The 25,481-nt window shown below is 41.0% G+C and overlaps 1 protein-coding gene across 3 annotated transcripts in view; it reads right to left on the bottom strand.

Annotated features, from left to right (window-relative positions):
• The window catches only part of SPHKAP (SPHK1 interactor, AKAP domain containing), a 73,684-nt gene extending 48,516 nt beyond the window's left edge, over nucleotides 1-25,168 (bottom strand). The window contains exons 1-2 of one of the 3 annotated variants that reach the window (XM_055817510.1): nucleotides 24,713-25,168; nucleotides 5,241-5,343 (exon numbers count right to left, since the gene is read on the bottom strand). In XM_055817510.1, the coding sequence (XP_055673485.1) occupies nucleotides 5,241-5,343; nucleotides 24,713-24,765 (156 nt within the window). In that variant the 5' untranslated portion in view covers nucleotides 24,766-25,168. Of the gene's footprint in view, nucleotides 1-5,240; nucleotides 5,344-24,548; nucleotides 24,687-24,712 lie in introns of those variants that run through there. The other 2 variants (XM_055817508.1, XM_055817509.1) reach the window with 2 other exon arrangements.
• Nucleotides 25,169-25,481: the final 313 nt, after the last annotated feature.

Genomic DNA, 25,481 nt, shown 5'->3' on the forward strand with positions numbered 1-25,481 from the left:
GAGAAGTGAGAAGAGCTCCTGAGGCATCTTCACTTCTCAGGGAAGATGAATGACTGCAGAAAGCTGATCTGGACAGCTGACACAATTTTCTAATACTCAGGGGCAATCCAGCAGTAAGCTTATTAACGCCCACAGCCTAACACCCACTCTTAATTTTTATCTTTCTGGCACAAAGCCAGTTAGCTAGTTAATGCTGCACTGCCTGTATTATTCTATATTGATGTCTGAATAAAAGTCAGCAGAGGGTGGATGAGGAGGTAATGGGGAACACCACAGCCTATGTTTGGCTGGCCTCAGAGCCCTTCGTCAGTGCCCTCCACAAGGGCTGTGCACCTCTGTGGGCATTGTTCTTCAGTACTCCAGCCCTGCTGTGGGATTTCTTTCAAAGAGCTTCTGAATATAGATTTAGGGTTCACAAAATACTCAGAAAAAGCACTGTGCCCAAAGACTGTTCTGAGAATGACAAAGGCTCACGAATGCTTCACATCAACACCAGTCTCTTCTTGGAGGCTGCTAGCTAATCTTGTTTCCCAGTTGAATTACTCTGCCCTCAATACATTTTATAACCTCCTGTCTCAGTGCAAAAAGATTCCTGCCACCATAACTAACTCTGAGACTAGATTGGGAAAATAATATATTTCATATCCCACAGAAACAATTTCCTGTTAGTGTTATAAATCGCTCTTTTTTATTATTATTATTTTAAGAAATATTTTCAAATGTGGAAATACTGAACCATTTTAAACTAGTTGGTACAATCTAGAATCAAGCATTTTTCCCCTCTTTTTCAAAAATTACCATCCTCTGAGGCTTTTACAAAGACGTAAAGAATAGAACTTATATGTACATTCACACACACACATATATTATGTATGATTTCAGATTTCATCTGATTCTGGATCTTGTCACCCTCAAGGACTGAAGTTCTAATTACCTGTTAAGACATAATTCTGCATACATAGGAAACAGTTTTCTTTAGCTTAAATAGCTTTTGCTGTAACAAGCAGTAATTTCCTTAAAAATCACAGTAAATTTGCCTTTCAGCTTTAATCACTGTATATCTTTCTTTCCCAAATCTCAGTCAGCTCCTGAGAAACTGTAGTGGGCAGAAATCATCATGCAGAAAGAAGCTTCAGAAATCCTTGGTACTACTCTTCGTCTCATGAGGACTTGGTGTGCACACCCAGCATTTCAGATCAGCTAGATCATAGCAGATGTATATTGTAAATGGTAAACCCATGACAAGAGCTGGGCAGTCCAAACTTCACCTATTTCTCCTCCTATGGGATGTTCAATGACCCTTGGTAGTTCTACCTTTCTTTCAGAGGATGCATTTATCAGGAAGCAAATACTGGTAAAGCACCAGCAGAAAAAAAAATAACTCTCCTGAACAAATGTTTCGATCAGGTCAGGTCATAGTTGCCAAGCTGGGGTCACTCCAGGATGGTTTATAAGTTGCAAGGCTTTGTAGTACATTTAATTTTTGTATGCAGCTTTTCATAATAGACTTTGAAGTCAAGGACAGCATGTGATTTTTAAGTAACTTCAAGGAGATAAACAACAACAGTAGGATGATGTTTTCCCTGGGCCAGATTATGGTCTCATGTGTGCATAAGTAGTTCTGCACATGCACTGGAGAACACAGCCAGAAATGTGAAGAAGGGTGCAACAGACATAACATTTCAAGGCTGGAGAATATAATTTACAGCATTTTGGATTTGAAGAAGACAGGGGACAAAACCAAAACCAGATATACTTGAGTCCATGCAGCAGAAGCTGGTGGAGGTTGGCAATCTAAGGAATATAGGTCAGTCCAAAGTCATCTGAAAAGCCTCTGGAAATTACTCATGAAAGATAGCTCTGTGGGAAAGGGAGGTGTACAGGGATATGTGGGAGGCCTCCTTGCATGGGGTCTCGTTCTACACATACCTAAATATGCGTAGAAAAAGTGTTCAGGAGATGGGAAGTGACATTTGAGTAAAGGGTGGCAGGAACAAGGTGTAAACTTTGGATAAGTTTATGAACCTACCTTATAAAATGCAACTTTCTGCATTAGGAACATTACAGACATGTTATTGCTCAGAACCTTCCCATTAGTGCTTCTTTGGAGGAAGGGTAATTTGGGCCACCCTGCAATGCTGACTGCACACACCTGCTATGCAAAAATGAACTTTGGGGCATATTTCTTTGGTAACAGACAGTAATATTATCACGGTCAAAGACAAACATACGATAAGAGTGAATGTAATACTGCTTAGAGCATCTCAATATTGTAAGGCAATTCTCCTCGTTAACTAGGGGCATGTGTTTATATAAAGTGGGAGTTTGGATATATATCAAGACTTTCTAGGATATTCATGCTTTTAAAGGAATATACTGAAGTCCTTAAAGCAAACTAATGTATGACTGCGATGATCAAAACTGTATAAGCTTGAAGGAGCTGGCCTAAATTAACAGGGCTAATTAATTAATCAAATGCAATGTGAGAACTGGTATTCTTCAGAGATGTAATTCTACTAGTACATTCAGATTGTAATTTTTGCATTTAAGCATATTTTTAAAATACAATGAGCTGGTCTATATGAAAGGATAAGAAACCTAAGCCTCTACTATTTCAGCTGTCAGTCAGCATCCTTCTATTCTATAGCCTGCACTTTTCAGGCAAACATTATAACTTGCCAAAATTTCCTCCTCTCTTGTACTTCTCTTCATTCTTACCTAATTGAGGCAAGTTCCGGGCCAATCCCACCGACATACATTGTTAGCAGTTTTGCTGAATTCAGCGAGGATGCTTCTGATTTGCAATGATACAACTGAAAGCAGAACTTGGTTCATTGACCATACTTCTATGTACCAGCTGCACACACTATACTGCTGGGTATCTGCTTCAGAGCAGGATCATCACACTCAGAAAATAATTCAGGATGAATCTGCATCATGTGCTAAATGTGAAATCAGCAGTAATTCAAGGTTCTAAAAAAAAAAGTTTTCCACTCTCATCTAGAGACTCAGCCGTCAGCATTACTCAGTGTGTTGTGAATCAATGAACTAAATCAGCCTCTAGCAGAGTGTGGATTAGAAAAGTCACTCTTTCCCAGAGGAAAATATTGCATATGAGTTTAGTGTAACAGCTTCCTGCTCCCTGATTTAGATCATAAGACATTAAAATACAGTAAATATCTATAGCTGAGACAACATTAAAAAGGCTCTGCTCCACAAATGAAACATCTGCGTCTTCATGGCTGATCATCTTAATTGCTTTGGTTAATTACTACTCATCAAAAAAGATATGAAAGTGGGACATACCAAATAAGATGAGATATCGAGGGGCACATCTTCCACATTTGTTCAGATCGTTCTGTGTAGTAACAGGCCACATTTCATATGGCTCCCGACAGGAGCCATTCATGCCAGCTACAATTACTCAAACCTGCAAGTCAACTGTTTAAACTGTTCCCTTGCAGCAGGAGCCCATAGTGTTCCACTCCACCACCAATTACACATCTAACTTAAAAATCACTGTAACACAAGCTAAATTAAAGGTAATGGACTATTTTTGGTAATTCTTTATCCTTTTCCCCCCACAAAAAAAGAATGGTAATACATTCTGTGACAATGCTGTAAAGCCCAAAATATCCTGCTGTTTGTCAGAAGTGTTGGCAGAAGTGAATCACTTCTTTCAGTGTGCCGACAATCATAAAATTTACTCGTGTTACAGTGAAAAGTTCAGATGTAAGGGATCAGACAGGTGAAGCAGCTCTAAATCATGTGGTAAAGGCTAGCCTTTAAAAGGGAGTGGTGCTTCGAAGGTGACCAAGCTGGGAGCATTTGTAAACACAGTGGTGGCACTTCTCAGTGCTGTGCCACTTGTCCTTCAGTATATAAAATAGACGACTCTGAGATTAAACAAAAAATTAAGCTGTTCTCCTGCACAATGGCTTTTCTGTCTATTTCTGCCTCTGTGAAGATTCCAACTACAGTCGGCAGCATTTGTTAAAAATCAGGTATTGTTCTGCAAATAAACAAACCCTTTGGTCAAATGAAATATTGATACTTGGTCTTTTAGCCATGTTGGCGTGAGCTGGAGAAGCCCAGCTGCAGCTTACACATCACTCTGTTGAGCTCTTTTTTTATATAATTGATTTTACATTTAACAAAATTTCCATAGGCAGACAAAGCTCCCTCCCCAGAGCCACAGTACAGTTTTCAGGATGAGGAAAATAAATCTTCTACATTTTTTATCTTTCTCTCTCTGTGCTTATGTGTATAAATATATATTGTTGTTGTATCGGGGGGAAAAAAACGAACAAAAGGAAAGCATTATTATTACTAGTGGAAGGAAAAGGAAAAACAGTAAGAATTATGGGAAGACTGAATGAACTGTGAAATTTTATAACATTTCTGTGTTAGGACAAAAGTTTTCTTATCAGCTCTAGAATTACGCCTGTGGGAGACAGTAGAGCTCTGAGGGTTATTGCAAAGTGAGAGATGAAAGATGGCCTGCCCTCCTCAACGCGTCTTTGGCAGTGCCCCCTTCCTCAGGCTGCCCTGCCGTAACCTGGCCCTGGGGAGGAGGAATAAAAGGAAGCATCCATGGCCTTCACCTGTGTATTCTCAGTTGTACCAAAATTACCTACATGCATAAAATAATGTCAGTCATATCTGACTTCTCCTAATGACATACATGCACACACAGGCACTGCTTTTTTTCCCCCTGCCACATCCTCTAAATTAAATAACTATGTATAAACCCATTTTGAGGCAACAAACCTAGCAATGGTCAAAGCTGTACTACCTTCTGGGTTGCTGAAACCCTTCCAGTCAGATATTAGGGAAGGCAGAAAAGCTTTTCATGAAGGACCCTCCATCGTATTGACCTGAGAGAAGCAAAGCTCTAGACCCTCAGGCTAGGTCCCAGAAATTTGCCACCTATTGAAGAGCAGTCCTGAAAGTATTTACACTACGCACAGCTTTTATTTCATATTGTCAGATAATGAAGAAAAATAGAAATGTTTATCTCCCATATATGCATAATGTATTTTGGGACAGACAAGTATAGACCAGGCAGACAAAATTGCAAGGCACGATAACAGCACCCAAAATTTATTTCTCTGTATCAGTCCTTTTCTTTTTTAGGTATCAGTTATATTTTGTATTCCCCAATAAAGACAAAAGCTAAAAAGCAAAGCTATAACCTGGGATATATCTGTCTTTGAAAATAACATAAACTTAGAAGTTACCTTCTTACATGCTGTGACAGAGCTTCCCAAACTGCTTGCCAAACTGTCTGTGCTGCTGCCCTGGTGCTCTGGAACTTCAGGCATCAGTGGAGATTCAAAGTTGCTGAAGAACAGAAAAGAAACAAATGCCCAAAAACCTTTCCAGTGACTCAGCCACACGGATACCTCAAATGATACCAACATACAGTTCAGTAAAGTGATGTAACTTAGGTTACAAGAAGCTGTCTATACTCTCCTTGCTGACGTTAGTAGTCTATTTATTACCTGATTTTCCCTTTTTGGATACAAAATAGCAGACCAATGTCTTCTGAAGACTACAAGATAGCATATAGCTGCCTATTATCATATCTGCCCCTTTTCAATGACACTGTAAAAAGTGGTCCTAGCTTGTTTTCATAAGCAGGCAGCTTGGAGCAGAAAATTAAATACTTGCTGCATTAATTCAGCTTGACAGACAAAATAATTTTTTGCTATATTTTCACCTGCCTGGATAGAAGTAAAGGGGTAGTGATTAAAATGTAAAAAACATGATGGGGAGCAGTTGAATTAATTCTGTAATTTAGATGGAATATCTTGATACGTTGTAGGTTTGGAGCAAAGGTAAGTCATGCAAGTACAATGTTTTGTGAGTCAGTTGTACAAAACAAAACTATATTTACTTTGGGACTGTGCAGATGTGAAATACAAAACCATAAAAATAAGCTTCCACAGTCAAGTTATTTGCTTGCACAGCTGGTACTACTCCTCACACTTTTCTTTTGGAACAGTTTAGGCCACTCGTGTAAGGTGTCCATCCATACAACAGATCAAACTGTCACAGCTCAAGCTTCTCTGCCTGGACATGATGTGATAGCAATTAAAGACCATCCAGTGCAAAAGGGCTATTTCTCCAGAAACATACTAGGGAAAGAGCATCCTACGTGACCAAGTTCTGCTTCCCAAATTGGGTCTCTAGAGTGCTCTTCGTTTATTGCAAGTCAGCTATGAGAAGACGTGGAACACGTTGTGCTGGATCATAACAGGCGACCAGGTTACTGTGCCTTAACAAATAATCTTTCATCAATTGTGATAACAGACCATGTGCCATTTCCTGGTATGCTCAATTAAAAACTAAAATGCATTTTCGTAAGTTGCCCTCACTGGAGTTTAAACCGGTATGTTAAAAGGACACTACTTTCATTTTTTGCCTAAATCCACACTCAAACATCAGTAAATCTACCTTTCTCTCAAAGATTCATGTATGTATATTTCACTTGATACTGCTTAGGACCAGTTATGAATATACCCACTTTCACTTGACAAGTAACTGTCAATAAGAATTTTGCTGATATGTGTGGTGCTACTCTGTAATTATTTTAGAAAAGTGTATGTGCTGGAATTAGAAGAGTGAATGAAAAATATAAAACTAACTTAGCACTTATTAATTGCTAACTGGGGGGAAGCTTCCTGAGCTGCAGGGAAGGACTGAATACAGATGCACGAGTGAGATCAGTAGGTTAACTGAGTTCACTTGCTAAGTGTGGTACTACTTAATACTCTAAGATACTAGCACCATTTATATCTAGAAAGGAGACTTTTCTCTGTTTACAAAATTCTGCTCCATTGCTCGGATTATATACATAAACAGTAACTCTTTACTATTCTTTATTCTTTAAGAGGTTGAGGGACATTAAACATATGAAGTCATTCTGGTTTTACATTTTCATTAAAATAAGAACCTCATATTCAGAGGGTCAAATATTGTATAAGTTAAGTGCCCTCCTTGGTAAGCCCACATTTAGATGCAGCTTCTGTACTAGGTAACACTCGGTACTCCCAGCAGCAGCGGTGCACTGCCTCTTTTTATAGGATGCATCGCTTCTGCAATCTAATAGTAAATCACAAATGAAGTCTGACCTGCAGGTTGAAGTACTAGGCCCGTTGTTTTCTCCTGCTCTTCACTGAGAGGAAGAGTGAGTGACTTTGCCACCGCTTTGCCCTCAGGGAGCTGACATACTGATAATGACTATACTCTGAGTTACATTGTGTGCAGGGAGCTGAAATTCTAGTGCACAAAGTGTCACTGAATCTAGAAGCAACAAATGTGATAGCGTGGCCACTAACTGAAGGCCTTTGGGGACCTTAATTAAACAATATAAATAAAATAGTACATTAAAGCATAGCTGGAAAATATAGTTGAGGAGTCACATTCTGGAGTATTAACAAATTTGTGCTCTCTCTGGATGATGCTCCAGTAAGGGGTTACGCATTACATGTTCCATACTTTATGTGTATAAAGCTGCCTTCCTAGTCATGTGGCAATCAAAAAATCTGTTAAATATCCTTAATTGTTTAAAATCTGTGTTCTTTCCAAAATAAACCCATTTTTGATTTGTAACGCTTGTTTAAAGTATGTGATGAGGGACATAAATGTAGAACGCCATTAAATGTTTTGAACAAGAAAAGGCTTCATCTCAGGCTGAAGTTTAGACAGGCAACAACAACTGCTTTTGGTGTTACTGAAATCTGGTAATCCTAAATTCTCTTGTTAGCTATCCCAGTCATCAGAGCTGTATGTCACATCCAGCTGATTACTCAGAGCACAAGGTAAAATCAGCAACTGCGTTTCACAGGACAAGGGACAACACATTTACGAGTATCTGTAACACTTTCAGAGCTTCTTTCTTATCTTAGGGTTCCTGTTTCCTGTACTGTTAACTGTAGAGCAGAACCCTTACTCTCACGCTGCAGTGCATCTCTAGAGTTGTGCCAGTCATGAAATCCAGGCTCCCACTGTCTGCAAACCAGATTCATGCAGTCGGGGTTCAGAGTGACTGAAAAGCAGAGTGATTTTAACAACGAAATGCTAAATTATGAGACCTAAATCCAGAAACAGTTTTAGACTCCACAGCCTTTTCCTCAGTGAGTTTATGGGTATACAATTTCTAAAAAAAAGTATAGAGAAACATACCCCTACACTTTGGCCACCACTGATGGTCAGCTACATACCTCTAGGTATCACACAAAGTAGATATGTAGCAGTACACACTAACTGATGGAAAAATGAGCACCTAGCTGAGCTTCTTCAGGCTGGGCATCCAATGTCACAAACCTGAGTCTTCCCTAATTCAGGGAGGTGCAGCGTACGAGGCTCTGTCTAGATAGCTTCAGATTCACGGGTCTTTCTTTTAACAGGGAACACGGGTTTGGGCTTTCAACATTTCTTTTTTCAATTATCTCATCTCTCAGTTAGATCAAAGTTTCCTCTTTTTCTTTATCCTGTGGCCACCTTTTCTAAGCTGGGATTTTCAACACCTGTGTGATTTCTTAAGAGACCCTCCTCAGGCCATACAGCTCTGCCACCTTCACTCTAGTAAAGCTAGTAAAGATAAACCTGCTTTTCATTAACTCCCCAGGGAAAAACTATTCTGTCTTTGAGAAGCTGCCTGCTCTCATTAGTACCTCAACAGCAGGAAGCTGAAAGAAGCTGCTGCAGAGATGTAGCCACCTCATCATCAAATGATACCTCTGCATTCACGTACTATACTCATTAGTTCACTTTAAGAGTTTACACAAAGCACTAGTCTTTCAAGGCATCTGGCACAGATGAGAGCCTTTTTACTATGACATAAAGCAAGCTGTTGAAAGTTTCAGGTCCTAATTCTCACCTTTGCTTGGCTCCCCTTGTTTATTATGTGTTGGAGAATGCTCATCTGACTTAGATGTGTGCATCTAATTTAGAGCTGTCATGGAAGGCCACAGGCATAACAAGGGAATTCTGTCAAAGGATGGCTCATTTGGGGATTTTTCCTTTGGTGTGAGAGATCCTAATTTACCATTCAGCTTTTGAAACAGAAGCTGGGAACCTGGACCTTCCATCTTAAGAAGTATGCCATTTTCACTTTAATATTTCCATTAACAGAAGAGTCTCCACAGTCACTTATTTGCCACCAGGTGCTTTCTTACTGTTTCATAATTTATGACTGATACTTTTTTCCTACAAAGCTAAATGCTATCACAAAGAATGCAAACAAATGTCTTGGAAATTAGAAAACTGTAGTAAAATAGCTATGAGGTTTATGGGACTAACTATAGTAACAATACATCCTTTATTGTTGACAAAAATGCAAAACAATTGCTTCTATTTTCATACATTGAATAATTCAAAAATACTGACCTTGATGACTCAAGACTTAATAAAAAAACCACAGCTGCTCCTAAAAATAATTATCTTCTTTGCAGATGTGGCAGATGGTGCTACATCAACTGAGAAGAGGTAATTTAAAGAATTCCCCAGGTTATCATTAAAGAAAATTAATCTTGTGAAACAATATCAGAAACTTCTATTTCCTACCATCTTGAATGAGCATAACCAGCTTCCAAAAACTTGCTGTTCAATAATCATTCCTAAGAAGCAATTTCAATAAATAATAAATGACCATTATATGTATATTCCGAATCGATGCTATTATAGCCTAGTGCTTTTCATCTTTCCATTATGACTCCTAATCTCAGTGTTTTGAACATACAAAACATACTGATCCATGAAAAAGATAATTTTGATGAAGGAAGCAAAATGAACAAACACAGTGAGATTTCTCAGTGCAATTAACCCTAAGCTATAGTCGGCTACATTTCTAATGTTTTGCTAACATTTGTACTGAACACCATGAAGAACAAAAAAAGGAATGAATTGTATTTTGAAACAGAAATATGAGACAAGTGAAAGCATGGCAAATTACGCTAGCATATCCTTACTTTTACACTCACAAATAAACCCCAAAGCTATTCAGAAACTGAGGAAGGCAGCTAGCTTAATCCAGACCTTAAGCAAACAGCAGTTTTGAAAGGCATGCGGTACTCAAACAGCATCCCTTAACTTCAAAGCCTTTCCAAAGTGGACAGACTAGGCACACTCTTTCCTCATGCTACGTTTCAGATTTTTACAATTTTTAAATTTACCTTTACATGTAAAGAGGTCAATAAAGTCACTAGCAGTAAAATCTTTAGATGTAACAGTGTCAAAGTTACTATTTTAATCCATATGATTGGTTTTTATTCAGTCTGGACCATGTGTATACTTCAATCAGGGCACAGATGGTTAGTCAAACAGACACTCTATAAATACCTCAAACAAATGTCTTTCTGATTTTGTTATGGATTTGGAACCCATGTGCAGAATATAATCACTGGCAATATCAGGGTCAGATCTTCTAAGGTGTTCATAGACTTGGTTCAGTCTTCTTTGGCTGCTGTTGACTTCACTGGGAACAGAAAATACTGAATACTTCCCATCGTTATCAGACCTGAGTGTCTATATGCAGTCAAGCAGGTACAGGATTGGGCTGCTAGTTTTACAGACCAGTGTACTAAAAAGAGTAGAAGTTAAAGTGCTTTGTATTCAGATTGCTCATTTCATAATGTCACTGGGGTACTCTTGATTTAAGTTTCATTTTTATTGGTGATACATCTGCAAAAAGACCAGGTCTTTAGATCTGTGCCAATGAAAAACGGGAGCAGAGAAAAGACAACTCATACTATGGTACGCCACACAATAAAAAAGACTTTTCCTTCCATGTTCACAGACCTCTGAATCTCCATTATTCTGCTCCAAATTTTTTAAAAACAAACAAATATAGAAGCCTTTGGAAATATTAACAATGATCAGCCTTCTTTCAAGACATGTTTTAAAAATATAAAAGAACTGATGACTTTTACTGAAGAGTCAACGTAAACCAAACTAACTAAATTTTATATGATTTACTTAGAAATATTCGTTCCTTCCTTTACTGATTTAATTCTTAAAGGAAAAATAACAAGGTTTTATGCACAAGCCTGACAACCTTCTCCACGTTCAATAATTATGGCAGGTTTACTCAGATAAAAGAGTAGACAATCAAATCAAAGAGTTGACAATCAGGAGCTGAATGACAGATGATTGGGTTGCTTGGTGGTTTTGGGGTTTTTTTCTTCTTTCTTTTCTTTTATTTGTTATGGTTAACGTATTTCAGCAGTTTACTGACAGAGAGCCAACCCAATATAAACTGGGTGCTTGCATACAGCTGATAGTGATCTTGCCTTTTTCCCAGCTATCCCTGGATTTGACATAACTTTAGGACAATTCCAGGTGGACCTTTTTTGTGCTGGTAGAATGGCTACTTACTAAAGAAACCTTCTAGAAAGGACAGGCTTGGACCTTGGTCAGAAGAGGCTACAGAAAAAGCACACGAGGAACCATGAGTTCTCTTCCTGCATAAAGCAATGAAAGAAAACACCTCGAACGCTACATAGGATGCAGCATTTGTAGCAGACTCTTTAAAAAGCTCCTGATTTGGAGGATTTTTAGAAGGTATAAGAAGCCCTGGATCAACAGCTAGCGACCAGACAAGGTCTGATGAGGAAGAATGACTGAACCTGGGAAAGATTAAGGAACAGACCTTTAAATTCAGGGAGGGCTAAAGAACTGCACTTTAAGAGAGATGGGCTGAAAGCCAGCCAAGACTGCTTTTCTGCCCTAAAAGCAAGGAGCCCATCCTCAGCTCTGGAATGCCAGCTAGGGGGGGAGCTGAGGCACTCTTGAGGGTTTGATTGCAAGAAAGGTAAGAAATCTTGTTAAAAGAAGGATTCTTCAATCTAATTAGTCAGTCTGTATGTAACTTAAGTGGGTAGTGCTGATTGGGAAGATGATTTTAGAGAGATACAGACTGAATTCACTATTTTCAGGCACAGGCATTACAGAAACAACACAATAAAGTCGTTTCATTTCCCCTACAGCAAAGCAGCCGGTTTGCAGCTATTTAAGCCTACTAAGTCATCAAGAAGCAACACAAAATCAGAAATATTCTTAAAAAGATGTCCCACTAAAATTTCCTTGTTCAGTTAGCGTGTGTAGGTGTGCCGTACAATAGCACTTGTCCTTGTGCTGTAGGAAGGAGGATAAAGAAGAAACACTTGTTTATCCTCTCAAACAGGAATGTTCATGACTGTGTATTCATTAAACAACTTATATTACTACTGCATTTTTGATGGCAATGCCTATTCTTAATATAGATTACATTGTTAGTGCAGCACAGTGTAATATTCCAAGGGTGTCATGCTATCTGTTCTTACTTCTTTTAAAGATAATGGAAAAAACATTGTGATGCAGCTGGAATCTGGTGGAATTTGGTCTGAATTAAATGCATAATAAATGTGCAAGCAGCTCCCACTGATTTCAACTAGAAATGGAAATTCTCAGCACTTTTCAAGATGAAGTCAAAGATGTTGCAAATTAGGCTTTCGTGCCATAAACCACGGAGTAATTCTTAAAAAGTCTGTTTTAAATGTTTCTTGTATCTAACAAACAGCTCATGTTCCCTGACTGCTGCTCACCCTTTTGCTATGTACAAACTGTCAGGTGGGCATTTCAGAAGAACCAGTGGAACGTGACATAGGAAGAAACTGGTGATTTCATGTGGAGGATGTTAATCTTGACTAGTTCAAGTAATTTTTTGGCATCTTGTTTATATTTTATAGCCAAACTTCACAGTTGAGCTTCTCAACCAGCTTTTTGCCACTGGCTGATGCAGTGAGTTTCTGATTCTGAGCATTAGAGCAACCAGAGTCAAATACTGATAAAACAGACCTCAAAGCCCAGCACATGCAATCAAGTACTTCACTGACAACTTTTTTTAAAAGCTACCATTTAAAGATCTCAAATCTACTCTATAAAATATTTTCATTAATTAAATTCAAAACAGATACTAAGTATTTCTGAAAGGAAATGTGACAAAGATGTTCATAACTTAAAAGTAAATGCATATGTCATGATTTTATTTGAGTAGAAAATGCATGTAGCTAATCAAAACTTGTTAGCTGTTCCAGTGTTTTCCTTGTTAGATTGATTACAAATCAAATAGACTGTAAAAGTGTAATTGAAATGTGGCAGGTACTCTGGATTATGCGCATGACAGGAAGGTGAACGTTGCTTTCATGTTTTGAATGGCATATTCCTAATGTTTGGCAGACTTTCTGGAATATTTTGTACCAACTTTCCTCAGATATAATAAATCTGGCTTTGGAAATTTGAGATTAACAGAGGGCTGACATGTCCCCAGGTATTTAAGGGAGAAGTCTGGGAGTTTCCTATTGTTGCAGAATCATTTCCAGCTATTTTAAAAAAGATAAAGGGCCATGCTGTTAGTGAAAAGGGACTGGTGGTACTGGAAACCAAGTTCTTCAACACAGACTCTGAATTATAGAACACTTTGAGAACTTGGGGGAAAAAAACCCCAAACTATATGTATGACCAGCTGAGAGGCCATAGTATCATGCTGTACAGTGTTACAAATCATGAGATCCTACAATTGACTTCACTATAGCGTAGTTGAAGATGCAGTTAATGTTTCTGAATACTGAAGAAAATGATAACAAAATATTTATTCCAAATGCCTGAAGACTCCCCAGCCACCAGTAAGCCACAGAACTAATCAGTGAAGCATGATAACCTCTTTTTATTTTTCCTTTTTTTTTTATTTTTTTCTTTTTGGGGGGGGCATTTCTGAGATACAAGTCAATCCAAGTAGAGGGATAAAGAACAGGCTGAAGTGATTCTCTTACTGGGAATCTGTGTGGCATGCAACTAGCTGAACTGGTGTTATGCCACGTCTTCTATAAGACAGGGACAGTGCTAGTGCAGAACGATCCTTCCTACCACCAAATAACCACACTAGCCTGTGTGGTTGTTCTAATTAATGAAGGAGGGAGCATTTTAAGTTAAATGGTCAGGTTACCCTAATCCTCAACATAATGGTCACTTGCAGATATTTTGGCAAGCCACCAAAGACATTTTGATCTTGTGTCTGGCAGAACAGAAGATCTGAGCAGGTACTATGAACCTACCCCCCTGAATTCTTCGCTTTTGCCCACTCCAGATAGAACCAAGACTTTGCTGCTGTGAGCAAAGCCAGCAGCTTTGGTAGATATTCTTCCATGGATGTCTACTCTTCTTCTGCAGTTCTCAGAAATTACATTACCCAATTGTAAAATAATTTCTACGGCTGTAAGAATGAAGGCAGTTCATAGTCTGTTGTCATTCATTTCCCCAGACAGGCAGCCTGACCAACACATCTGTAGTCTAAAAAATGACTGGTCAAAACTACTGTATGTAGCTGTGATGTTGGTCCTTACTAAACTCAATTTGATTACGGTAAATATTTTACTTTAACAGTATCTGAAGTACGTTCAAAAGTACCTATCTAGTAAATGTATTATTCCTTTGACTCCATTCTGGTTTCCAGACCTTTTTAGCTGAAAGAAAGCCAAATTGGTTTAGATTCCTGCTAATTTTTCCCAATGTTGTTTAGCATTATAATAGTGTTCACAAACCACTATGTTTTTACCTGAACTAATGATACCAGAAAAGTAAAACAATAGTCTTAAAGTAAGTGTCTTCATCTAAAATATTCACAGAAATTTCCTATTCTCTTTAATCCAGTATTGTTTCTATGACCACCTGCAGTTATTTCACAAACTATCTAGTTAAAATGTCAGGGTACATTCTGAAGTTATTTTAATGACAAAGAATACATTCTGTCACTGCTTATTCACAACAAATCTTATTTTAACATAATTTACATGCCTGAAATATTCTTGAACAATTCTGGTTTGCTACTAATGTTCCAAAGGAACACAGATCTTCTCAATTTTGATGCTAAGTTAATATGTCAATAAATAACAATCTGTGATAACGTATAGAAAACAAAGTCTCGAAGCCCATTTGTTTCAAAGTATGTTTTTTTTAAAAAGCATAACAACATTGCCAGAGACGTGAATAAAATTAAGCTGCCTCAGATTACCTTGGCTTTTAATATGATAAAACATGCTTTTGTATAATTCTATCAAGATACTACAAATATTGTCTTTGGCTTAACTTGCTTGAATTTTGAAAGTTTTTTTCCATGGACTGTAATGTGATTAACAGGATTGTGTGATAGGTATAAAGGCAACTTTCTCAATTTTTTCCTTGCTTATACCATCATAAGGAAAGCATGAGATTTCAGTCCAAGAAGTTATGGTTGAGGTTTTCTTGGCAACATGAATCCTTCTTCTTTCTGCCCCCTAAAATCTACTGCCTTTTTAACTATACATAAGGAACATAGGACATTATCTCTGAGAATCTAAAGGTGACTCAGATCAGTAAGTTATTAACTTAATCTAAATTTTTTCCTTGGGGTCACAATGTAAATAAACTGCAGAGTTTCTTCAGCCACTGCTTTGCAATGAACTTCAGAATAACTATGAAACTGTTGTGACACGTGGGCTTGAAATGCTTGCTCTCGCTGGGATGCACAAGGTCCAGCAGGACTATCTGCATCATCAGCTGAGCTCAGGTTAAGCTCTCAGATAACCTTATCGTTGCCTGCAGTGTGATTACGTGAGTAGTTGCTAAATTAGTATCCTTGCATTTACACCTAATGCAAAAATATTGACCAGGCTATGTGTAGACATGGATTTTCAGTTATCCACTTGAAAATCAAGAGGCGATTTGGTTGCAGAGAATCTGAGAGGGATAAAATTGCTCTTTGATGCTGCTTGCTGTTTTTCGTGCTTGGTCCTTGCAGATGCAAGTGTTTCTGTTGGATGTTAGTTCAGATACAGACAAGTTCACTTGCACCGCGGTCACAGATCCTACAGTAACTTCAGTGCAGCTGACCATTTAGTTAGATCAGACTTTACAAATGGAAAGGACATCTAAATCGACCACCTGTATCACAGCCATTACCTTGTTCAGGCTCCTTTTTTAAAAGTAAAAATAAGAAGGCAGCATGAACTTTTGTATTTTGTAATGCATCCAAAAGTGCCCAATGACCATAACTCACAGTATGAAGGAAGCTGAAGGTGCTCACTGTCTCTGGGACAGGGATGTCACCCTGATTCAGCAGAGCCCAGCAGCAGCCATGCTCTTCCTATTAACTTTATTAACAGCTGAGGTTGCCTCGTTTCATGTCTTTGATGTGTTTGCATTTTACTCTGATCAGCACTGCAATGTTGAAGTTCTTTTGATTCAAAGGAACAAAAAATAAAAAGAGGCATGCACTTCAGGTTTTGCAAACTTACTATTGTTTTATTGAGGGATTGCTGTAACAACTTCAGCTGGGGAAAGATGCAGTATAATAGAGAGGTCTAGTTCTTTGGATCCAAAAGCAATCCATGCCAAACCAAACCTGATTCTATGGCTTCTCTTTTTGTTTTTAATTACTAGATTTGGATGATTATTTTAAATGTATTATTTGTTTATTGTCTGCCTCTATTTTTTTCAGTAGTTAATTATTTTTCTAATACCTAATACCTTATACCTTAACAGCCATGCCTTCTGAATCAGAAAATCATCTGTTGTACTCAGCAAATATGTGCTGTTCCATTATGTACATTATTGATTTCCATAACCTTAGAAATATGGCCGTACTTCTAAAAGTATCAAAACTTTGTAGTTGGTGACTATACTAGTATTTAAATGACATCATGCAAACCACTCTTACAGTTCACATATGCTACTTACTTTTAAGAATGTGAATACCGTGACCATTGGATTTCACTGAATTCATGGCATATATTATGCTTAGGGCTGAATTTACTGGCAGGTACAATGCAACCATTTAACTAAGCTCAACTAAGCTCCTTAGTAGCCATGCTATTACTTCTGTATTTTTACATATTCAAGAAAATTACTTTTCTAGTTGAGGGGAGGGTCTTATTCCAGAATATGTGTGAGGATGATGAGTTTTTCATTTCAATATCACAGCACACAAATCTTTTCCTTTTAAAAGTAAATGAGCTGTTCATTTTTATTGGATGTCTACAATGGTAATACACGTTTTTCACTGAGAGGGAAGACATCGCCTTGACAACATAGAAGAGAAGCAATCTATAAGCACGTTTTTGAGCTGTTACCCTGCTGATTTGATCTCTTCCCTTTTCATATTGAAATAGGAAAGACAGTTACAAATGACTCTTGGGTGGAAAAGAATTCGGACTTAATTTAAACACAGTTCTGAAAACTAAGAGACGTGTAGTCTTTCTTCCTTTAATATTCTGAAGAGCCACTGCATGTAATGAACAGCTCCGCTGCTGGTGGAGATGTGCTGTGCCTGGTGTAGGAAATTATGGTAACTATGCAATCTCACAAGGACCACCTCAGTTTTTCATTGCTGAAAGAAAATACAAGAACAGCCCTTTGGGATATTCTAAGTAAGCTGTGCCGGAACTACAGTACCCAAGTATTTTAAGATTACCGCACAGATGAGCACTGCAGCCCCCTCGGCCTGCTGAACGCTCTTGCTTCTACAACAGTTCTGTCTGGCTGCTGAACGCTTACATTCAAGCTTTCTGGACTTACCTAGCTCATGCACCCTGTGCTGCCACTCCAGCAGGAAAACTAACCACCATGCAAGAAAAAAACATACAAATCTAACTGGCTACATAGTCACCACTAAGTAATTAGTTCTATACAATATCCTACCACACCAGCATCTGGTGTATCTGTGGGAGAGCCGATCATCATCAGCCAATTATCCAGGTCTAGGCTTCCTAACTGCTGTGCATCTTTCTGTTTAAAAAGTTTGAACTGTAACACAAAGATGTCTTAGTTCAATGAAATCCAGGTTTTCAGCAATTCATAAATCAAAGCTTTCCCAGAAGAGAAAAAACTACCGTAATACGCGGAAGCTGGTTATTGCAAGTCCATGTAGCCAACTCAGAGCACAGAGGGTAGGTCCCAGTCTTAAAAGTGACCACTCAGGGTTATACAGGACTTGTTGACCAGTTCTGAATTTGAGTAGCTGGGAAATGTGCATGGCAGCATCAGATTCTGTGTTAGGATTTTTTTTTAAAAAAGTCCTTTTTCTTTCAGCTGTGTACTGAATTGAATCAAGATCTAGGAAGCAAACTTTTTTATGTAGCGGTTAAGAATAATTAGCTATGTAATAAATTGTGATGCCACAACCAAGAGAAAACATAGCTTTGATTAAAAACCCCACCGACTACCTATTATGTGTCATGGGTATTGGTGATACTTGATAATAATCAGGCAAGTCTTGAAGTGAAGATAATGAATGAGGGAATCTAAAGAGATTAACAAAAATAATCCAAGGTTGACAAGACTAAAAAAGAAGGTTTAAAATTCGTACTGGGCACCAAAAAAATCCCAGCAGTCCTAGTATTAATCTGCACATACTAAATTTGTGCTTGCTATTAGAAGAAAAACAGAAATATCCAGTGTAATTGTTCCCTGTTTCCAGTAAAGTGAGTGGAAGGGAAGGTGTACTGTACATACAGGCTGAAGCACTAACTAATCCACTGATACGCCAAGAGGTGGTAAAAAATAAAAAGGAAACAGTCCCCCCAAATTTCTGACACCGAGCTCCTGCTGCCTGTGAAGTGTTCCAAAGGCACTGTCCCTGCCAGGGCCAGGCAGGCTCCTCAGGGAGCACCGCCAGCACCAGGCAGCAGCCTGCACAGTGCGCAGGGGCAGTGGGTGCTGCTGCCGCACATCAGCCAGTCAGTTGGCAGGTAAAGCTATTGTTTGATGCAAAAGTTTAATTCATTTTGCTTCTTCTGAGAGAAAACTGAAACTGCCTTTTCCACTTCTGGGGGAATGCTCAAAACTACTCTTAGTGCTTGTTTTCCTGGTCCTTCATGTTGAAGCTGTTTCCCCATTGTTAAATAACTCAATACCGTCTCCGACAGGCAGCTGCAGCATTCCAGCTGAGCCTGAACGAGTGTAAGGTAGAGGAGTGTACATGGAGGGACTGCTGCTGGGATCCCCATGATCCCAGGTTGGTATCCTCACTGGAGCGAGCTCTCCCAGCCTCTCCTATCAGGCTGTTCCTGCTCCTTAGCACACAAGACACTCTGCTGCCTGAACGTGGAACTTACTGTTCTGATTCCTGGCTGTTCAGGTGCCAACCATGGCTTAAAATACTGTTCTTTAGAAGGTGCTCCAATTTACAATGTGCATAGACCCAAGTTGTTAGGGAATGGCAAGCTGCATGAAGAAGTGACCCGAAGCAGGTTTTAGTGCTTGGGTTCATTGCCCACAGTGCAGACAAAGGCTCCCACCCCCAACCATCCCTCCCTCCCACTCACTCACTCAGGGTACAGCGAAACAAACTACATTAACAAGAAAGAGTAATTTACAGAGGGCTGAGTAAGGAGATGGCAAAACACTGCTAACCTAATGGGTGTGCTTATAATGATCACTGGAAGGAGTGATTCCATCATAGCCTAAATCATATACAAAATGAACAACACAGCAGCAAATTATAGACATATCAAACTGTCACTGCTACTTGTTAGGGTTTCTCAAGTCAATCTCAGGGAAGGGTGTTTGAAGGAGGAGAGGACTGAATGCTGAAGAAGAAGGGTGGGTACATATTGGCAGAACTGTGAACAGAGTGACTGACATTATTACAGGCACTGCAGTCAGAAAAGGGAGAAGTGACGTATGGGAGTAGAGCAGGAACCAAAAGAGGAGATTAATTGGTGTTTTCCGGAAAAGAAGCGTGGAGTTTACATGGGAGGCTAAGGTAGCCTGGATTAGAGAATTCAAAACAGATAAGTGGCAAAATAAAGGAAGAAGTGGAGATGCATGTCTGGAAATAAACCATAGCTTTTTCACTGTAGGGTGTACCAGGTTAGTGAAACAAAGCATGGAAATGACACAGTTCGTTTCTTTATTACTTCTGTAAGTCTACCTCCTCCTGTCACCCACAGTTCCACTCATCAACAGATCAGATTCCTCATCCACAGACTTATGACTTTTGACAATTTTAAGTTCCTTCTGGTTTTAGCTGAGTTTTTTCTCCCCTGACCTCACTGAGTGAAAACATCTCTGAGAATGGTTGCTTATGTTTGACAACATAGGTTAGCCAGGTTAATGAACTGTTTAAAGTAATTCCCCATGAAAACGGGATGCAGCATGTCATTTCAAGAATTCCCACCAATTCCCATCAAACTGACATTGTAAGAAGGTAGTGAATGTCCAAAATGATCACATAGCATTAGATAAATTTTCTGGCTACTGCACTCCAAACATCTGGTAAATTAAACTGCTAATCTGCAAATGAAAAGCATACCCAACAAGTATTAAACTGATACTGGCTCTGCACAAGTGCAGAAAAACAAATTTTATCCTCATATGTGACACTAGCTACTTAGTAATGCATGCAGTTGTCTTGATAATGAAAGTTTTGATATTACACTCTTGTTCAGGAGGTTTCTTCATTTGCTCTCTCTTATTTAAATGAGATTTGTAATAGATTTGTTTCTCTTTCACAGAGGTAGAAAAATATAAACAAATTCTTACTACTGATTCCTGTTGGTTCATGTGCTGCTGTTCTGGTTTTGTTTGGTTTTTTTGTTTGGTTTTTTTGTTTGTTTGTTTGTTTTTTATTCATAATTTCTTCAAAGAAACTGTTATCTTTAGCTTAGTCCCATGACTGTTGAACTTCATAATTTGCGCCTTTGCCTGCAATTTTGTCTCCTTAAAGGATGAAAGTTTTATTTTACTCATTGCTGAAAGCATCTCAGTACAAAGCCACCAAATCTGTTTTCTCTGTTATACAGGATCTGGCCTGCTTTGCTGGACCAAAACAGCAGCTGCCAGCTGAAGTCTGTGACATTAGTGTTACTGCATTAAGTTACCAACGGCAATGAGTGCGTGCCACATGCCTACTGTCTGTAAGAGAGGTCTGATACAGCCACAGCTTTGGGATCTCTTCTTAGCTTCAAATAACTGACCTCTTTGTGCCTGTGGTCAGCCCTAGCATATTCATCAAATGTAAAAAATTCTGGGTTTCCAACAGGACCCTGTAAACCCAGAAGGGCCCCTCTTAGCCATTCTCTGTGCTCTACGTGCCCAAGTATTCTGCCATGCCAGGTATTACTGAGATACAGCAAAGACACTTCATTTTGCATTGGTGACACAAAACCTTTCACAATACATGGAGAGTAAATTTCTCAGAAATAACCAGACATTCTTTGGGCTTGTCTTTTCACTGTTTAAAATATACAGCCTGCAACTTCTCATCTCTTTTGGGTGGATATACATTTTAATTCTTTTGAACTACTGTTCAGTCTAATGTTGCTTCTAAGCTCCAGCACTGTTTCTAATTCTGAATAACACTTACTGTCCCTCCTTTTCTTTCTAGTATTCACCCAAAAGGTGTGTTGAAAACATGTGCCAGTCTAAAAGCCATGTCTGAAGACTCTTATTTGTCAGCTAAGGCTACTTGTAGATATACAGGGTTGGCCAAGAATTGCATATGTGTATAGGTTTAGTTTCATAAGCTTAAGCAGAGAAACTGCAGTTTTACCAAAAAGGGTGCTTGTATCTCCTTTGACATCTGTGCAAGAGCACCCCAGTCACTGGCTTACGTAGGGGACAGAAGCACAAAAGTTCCTGTCTCATAGCTAAAAAATTCAAGTATTTGTCTTCCTGCCTCTCACCTGAACAGGCAAAGTGCAAGGTGGTATATTTCAGCCCTTAGTGTGGTTTTGTTTCTCCACCATATAAAAACCCCCAATAAATCACTACAGACCACAGTTCCAGCTTCCCAGCTGCGATGTGTACCAAAAATGCCTTTTAGCTGCTTGAAGCAAGAGACAGCTACCAGTTCCGTGCAGTCCTCCGTACCTGCTCACCTGATCCCCAGGATAAGCGTTCACGGCAAGAAGCTACTGCCAGAAACGTTAATTGCTCTGTGGATGCCCAAAGGCCACCAGCCTGCCCTGCTGTGCTCCACAGCGGCTGCAGGCATCCAGACCCGGGGCTTATACTTTTGCCTTCAGATAAGAAAGCCAAAGCAAGCGAATTAACGTGCGCCCTGAGTTTAGGCTGAACTCGGGCAGTGACTGTAGTGTGCGACAGGAGAGTCAGCAAGGTGGGCAGAGCTGTGACCTTGGTTTAGTAAGCTGTCTGTAGGTGGTGAGTAAGATCAGGTGTGAATAGCCACAGAAACAGGCCAATGCCCAAAGTGATTCTGTAGGAAAGACGCAAAATGCTACTTGATTTATACAAGTTTGACAGCAAAAATTTTCTTTGGTCTGTAAAGCAAACTCCTAAATGCTGACATATGTTCTTTGTATTTCTTGACAGCTGATGTAACTAGTCCCCAGTTAAAGTTGCCCAAATACTGTATGGTGGCATGATGAGCTGAAGGTGTATGAGGACAATCTATCTGTCCCATGGCTTCCCAGGTGTGCCTTTTCCCCAGGGTTTCCTGGTGAAGACAGGAATGGCCTGAATAAATTATTCGCTGTGCTGGTCACCTTCTTTCCTGGAGTCCTCTGACCTTTATTAGACAGAAAGTATGAAGCTTCCATAGTTGTTCAGCAAAGAAAGGGTTACCTTGATTAACAAATAACAAGCAGCTGTCAACATACCAGCTGCAGGAGATAAAAGAGATGAAAGAGAGAACTGTAGTTCTTGGTGCAAGGAAGTCTGACTTGCTTAACCTACAGCAAGAACTTCTCTCGCTCTTCAGTATGAAGAAAGAGGTATGTATGTTGCTCCCAGGAGCAAGATAAGTCTTGGCCTTGCTGCAGAAATAGATGATGTTTTCTGGGTAAGAGACCTAGCTGAGGTGAAGAGATGACCAGATGGCAGAGCTCTGGAGTGGGTTAAGTCTGGTTTCCTCGGTTTTATATAGTGATGAAAAGCCTAGCAACAATTCTGTGGAGTTGGAAGGTGGCGGTATGCATATGAGGAGGTAAATGCGTAACAGTAAAAGTGAGACCATAAGCAAGGAAAGCAGCAGCTTGTCTAACTTAGCATCTTTTAGACTTCTTTTTGGAATACCTGTTTTATCCTGACCCAGGTTACTGGGGTCAGGATTACATGCTACCCAATTTTTCTTGTAGAGCGTGAAATATAGGTCTATAGATAACCTGAAAGTCCCTCTTGCTTTCAGATTGTGGCTTCCAATAAAATACTAAAGTTTGTACAATCACCTTGGTATTCAGTGTGTAAGAGTTCCATGTGAAATTACTAGCCATGACTAACAACAACAACAAAAAAGTTAAATCCTTCCTATTTCACCCTGAAATAGCAAGGGAAAAATCAGGAAGGGCTCTTTCCAGATCACTCAATTCAGATCAAAGTGCAAAAACATTATTAAGCTTTGGTCAGTAAGAGTTTATTGACATTGAACACTATTCAGTCAGCTCTGAGGGGTTACTTTAAAGCTTTTTGTTTCCTTCAAGCAAATCAAAGCAATTTCTCCTGCAAGTAATTACCACCCACTTCAGTTGTCCCTCCCTCCTCGAACCAGTTCCTCTTGAGTATTCAGGTAGAGATACATCGTTTCACTACCTTCCTCTTAAGGCCGTTTCCTCTGAACTTTATTTCTATCATTTTTATCACCCATCTCTCATTGGGACATGGCACTGGAAGAGATTACACCAAAAATGAGTTGTAATAATTTACAATGTATGCTTTTTATCTCTGATAGTCTGTATGATACTTAAATGGTACAATTTCTATAATACTTCTGTCTGCCTGCTATCATCAAAATTCAATTTGCTTGTGATTGTTGAAAATTAGGCTTAACCACATCTTGTGAGGCTACTCATATCTGTGCATCACTTTCCACCTTGACGGAAGTTTTGCTCTAATCTGTTGTTCCGAAGCACCAAAAAGACATTTGGTGGAGCTGGGGTAATACATGTACGGGGATTTTTAAGGTTTCTTATGCATTGTGAAAGAATCTGATTTACTAGGTAGTGCATGTGCGTCTAAATGATTTAAGCACAATATCCTAAAGGTATTCTATTGTGCACTAAACAACTTACCGACGCTAGTGTATTTAAGATGCTACGGTATGAAAACCAGCTGTTACAGCCAAATTAAATGCCAAAATCTTTTTTTTTTTTCTTTCCCCCCCTAATGTAAGGAAAGCCCTTCAATGCCTCCTTTTTCGGAGTAAAGCCGTGGCGGCTGAGCACCTCCTGGCAGGTAGCAGCGCCCCGCCAGCCCCTCCGCGGCTGAGGGGGGACGCGCGGTGCCCGGCCCGGCCGCTCCCCGGTCCCCCGGCCCGGCAGCCCCCCGCCTTCCCCGCGGCCGCGCTCCCCCGCGGGCACCGCAGAAGCGAAGCGCGGCGCCTCCGCGCCCGCCCCGCCGCCCTGTCCCCGCTCCGCCGTGACCGCCCTGGGGCGCGGGGACCCCTTCGCCGCCGGCAACCGCCTCCCGCGCCGCGGTAAGCCCGGCCGGGGGTCCTCGGCACCGGGGCGGCGGGCGCCCAGCGCGGCTCCTCAGCGGGAGGGGAGCGGCGGGCGCCCAGAGCCGTTACTCACCGGGCAGGCGGCGGGGACCCGCGGGCGCCCGGCGCGGCTCCTCACCGGGCAGGGAGCGGGGCAGCCGTTCCCACCGGCGGCGGCAGCCCCGAGCGACGCGGCGCAGCCCCGAGCGCGCAGGCGGCGGCGCGCGGGGAGGGGAGGGGCGGGGGCGCGGGCCCTACCTGGCGGCGGGCGGGGGGCGGCCGGGCGCGGCGGGCGGGGGGCGGCCGGGCATGGCGGGCGCGGCGGCGGCGACGGACCCCTCCGCTCCGGCCGCCTCGGAGCGGCGAGAGCGCGGCTGCGGCGCGGCGCCTCCCGGCCCTGCCCTCCGCCTCACTCCTCCCCTGCCCGCCGCGGCCGCCTCCCCGTCCCTCCCTCACGGCCGGGCGCCGCGGTGGCGGCGGGCAGGGGTGCGCTCCGCCCGGGGCGGGCTGCGCTGGGGCAGCGGTTGCCCAAGGCGGCGCGGTGCCCGGGACCCGTCGCACCTGCGGAGCGCTGTCCGGCAGCGGGTGCCCGGCCGGAGCATGGCGGGCGGGCTGGTCTCCGCTTCGCTGAGGGCGGCGGCGGCGGCCCCGCGGTCCCGGCCGCCCGGGGAAGTTGCTGGCGGTGCCGGCTGGTGGTGGGGAACCGGGGCAGCGAGGGGCTGGGCGGCTCCAGCAAGAAGCGGGCGATCGCTGCTGACTCCTCGTTATGAATGTCATGATGCTAGAGCCCCAGCCCCGTCAGCCATGTGATTTAAATGGCGCGGGGGGGTCGCTCGTGCTGTTTTAGATGCAAGACTCGAGAATTTAGAATAGGAGCCTACTTAGTTAGCTATAGCTTACGTCTTGTGTTGAGCTGCTTTAAACTATTTCATTGTGTTATTTGCAGCACTTTTTTTTTCTTTCTTTCTTTCTTGAAAATACTAAATGTCTCATGGCTTGTCTTTGTCGTGTTTGCACACCCACGTCT

The sequence above is a fragment of the Falco peregrinus genome, chromosome 12 (assembly GCF_023634155.1).
Source record: "Falco peregrinus isolate bFalPer1 chromosome 12, bFalPer1.pri, whole genome shotgun sequence".
In the NCBI taxonomy this organism is placed as follows: domain Eukaryota; kingdom Metazoa; phylum Chordata; class Aves; order Falconiformes; family Falconidae; genus Falco; species Falco peregrinus.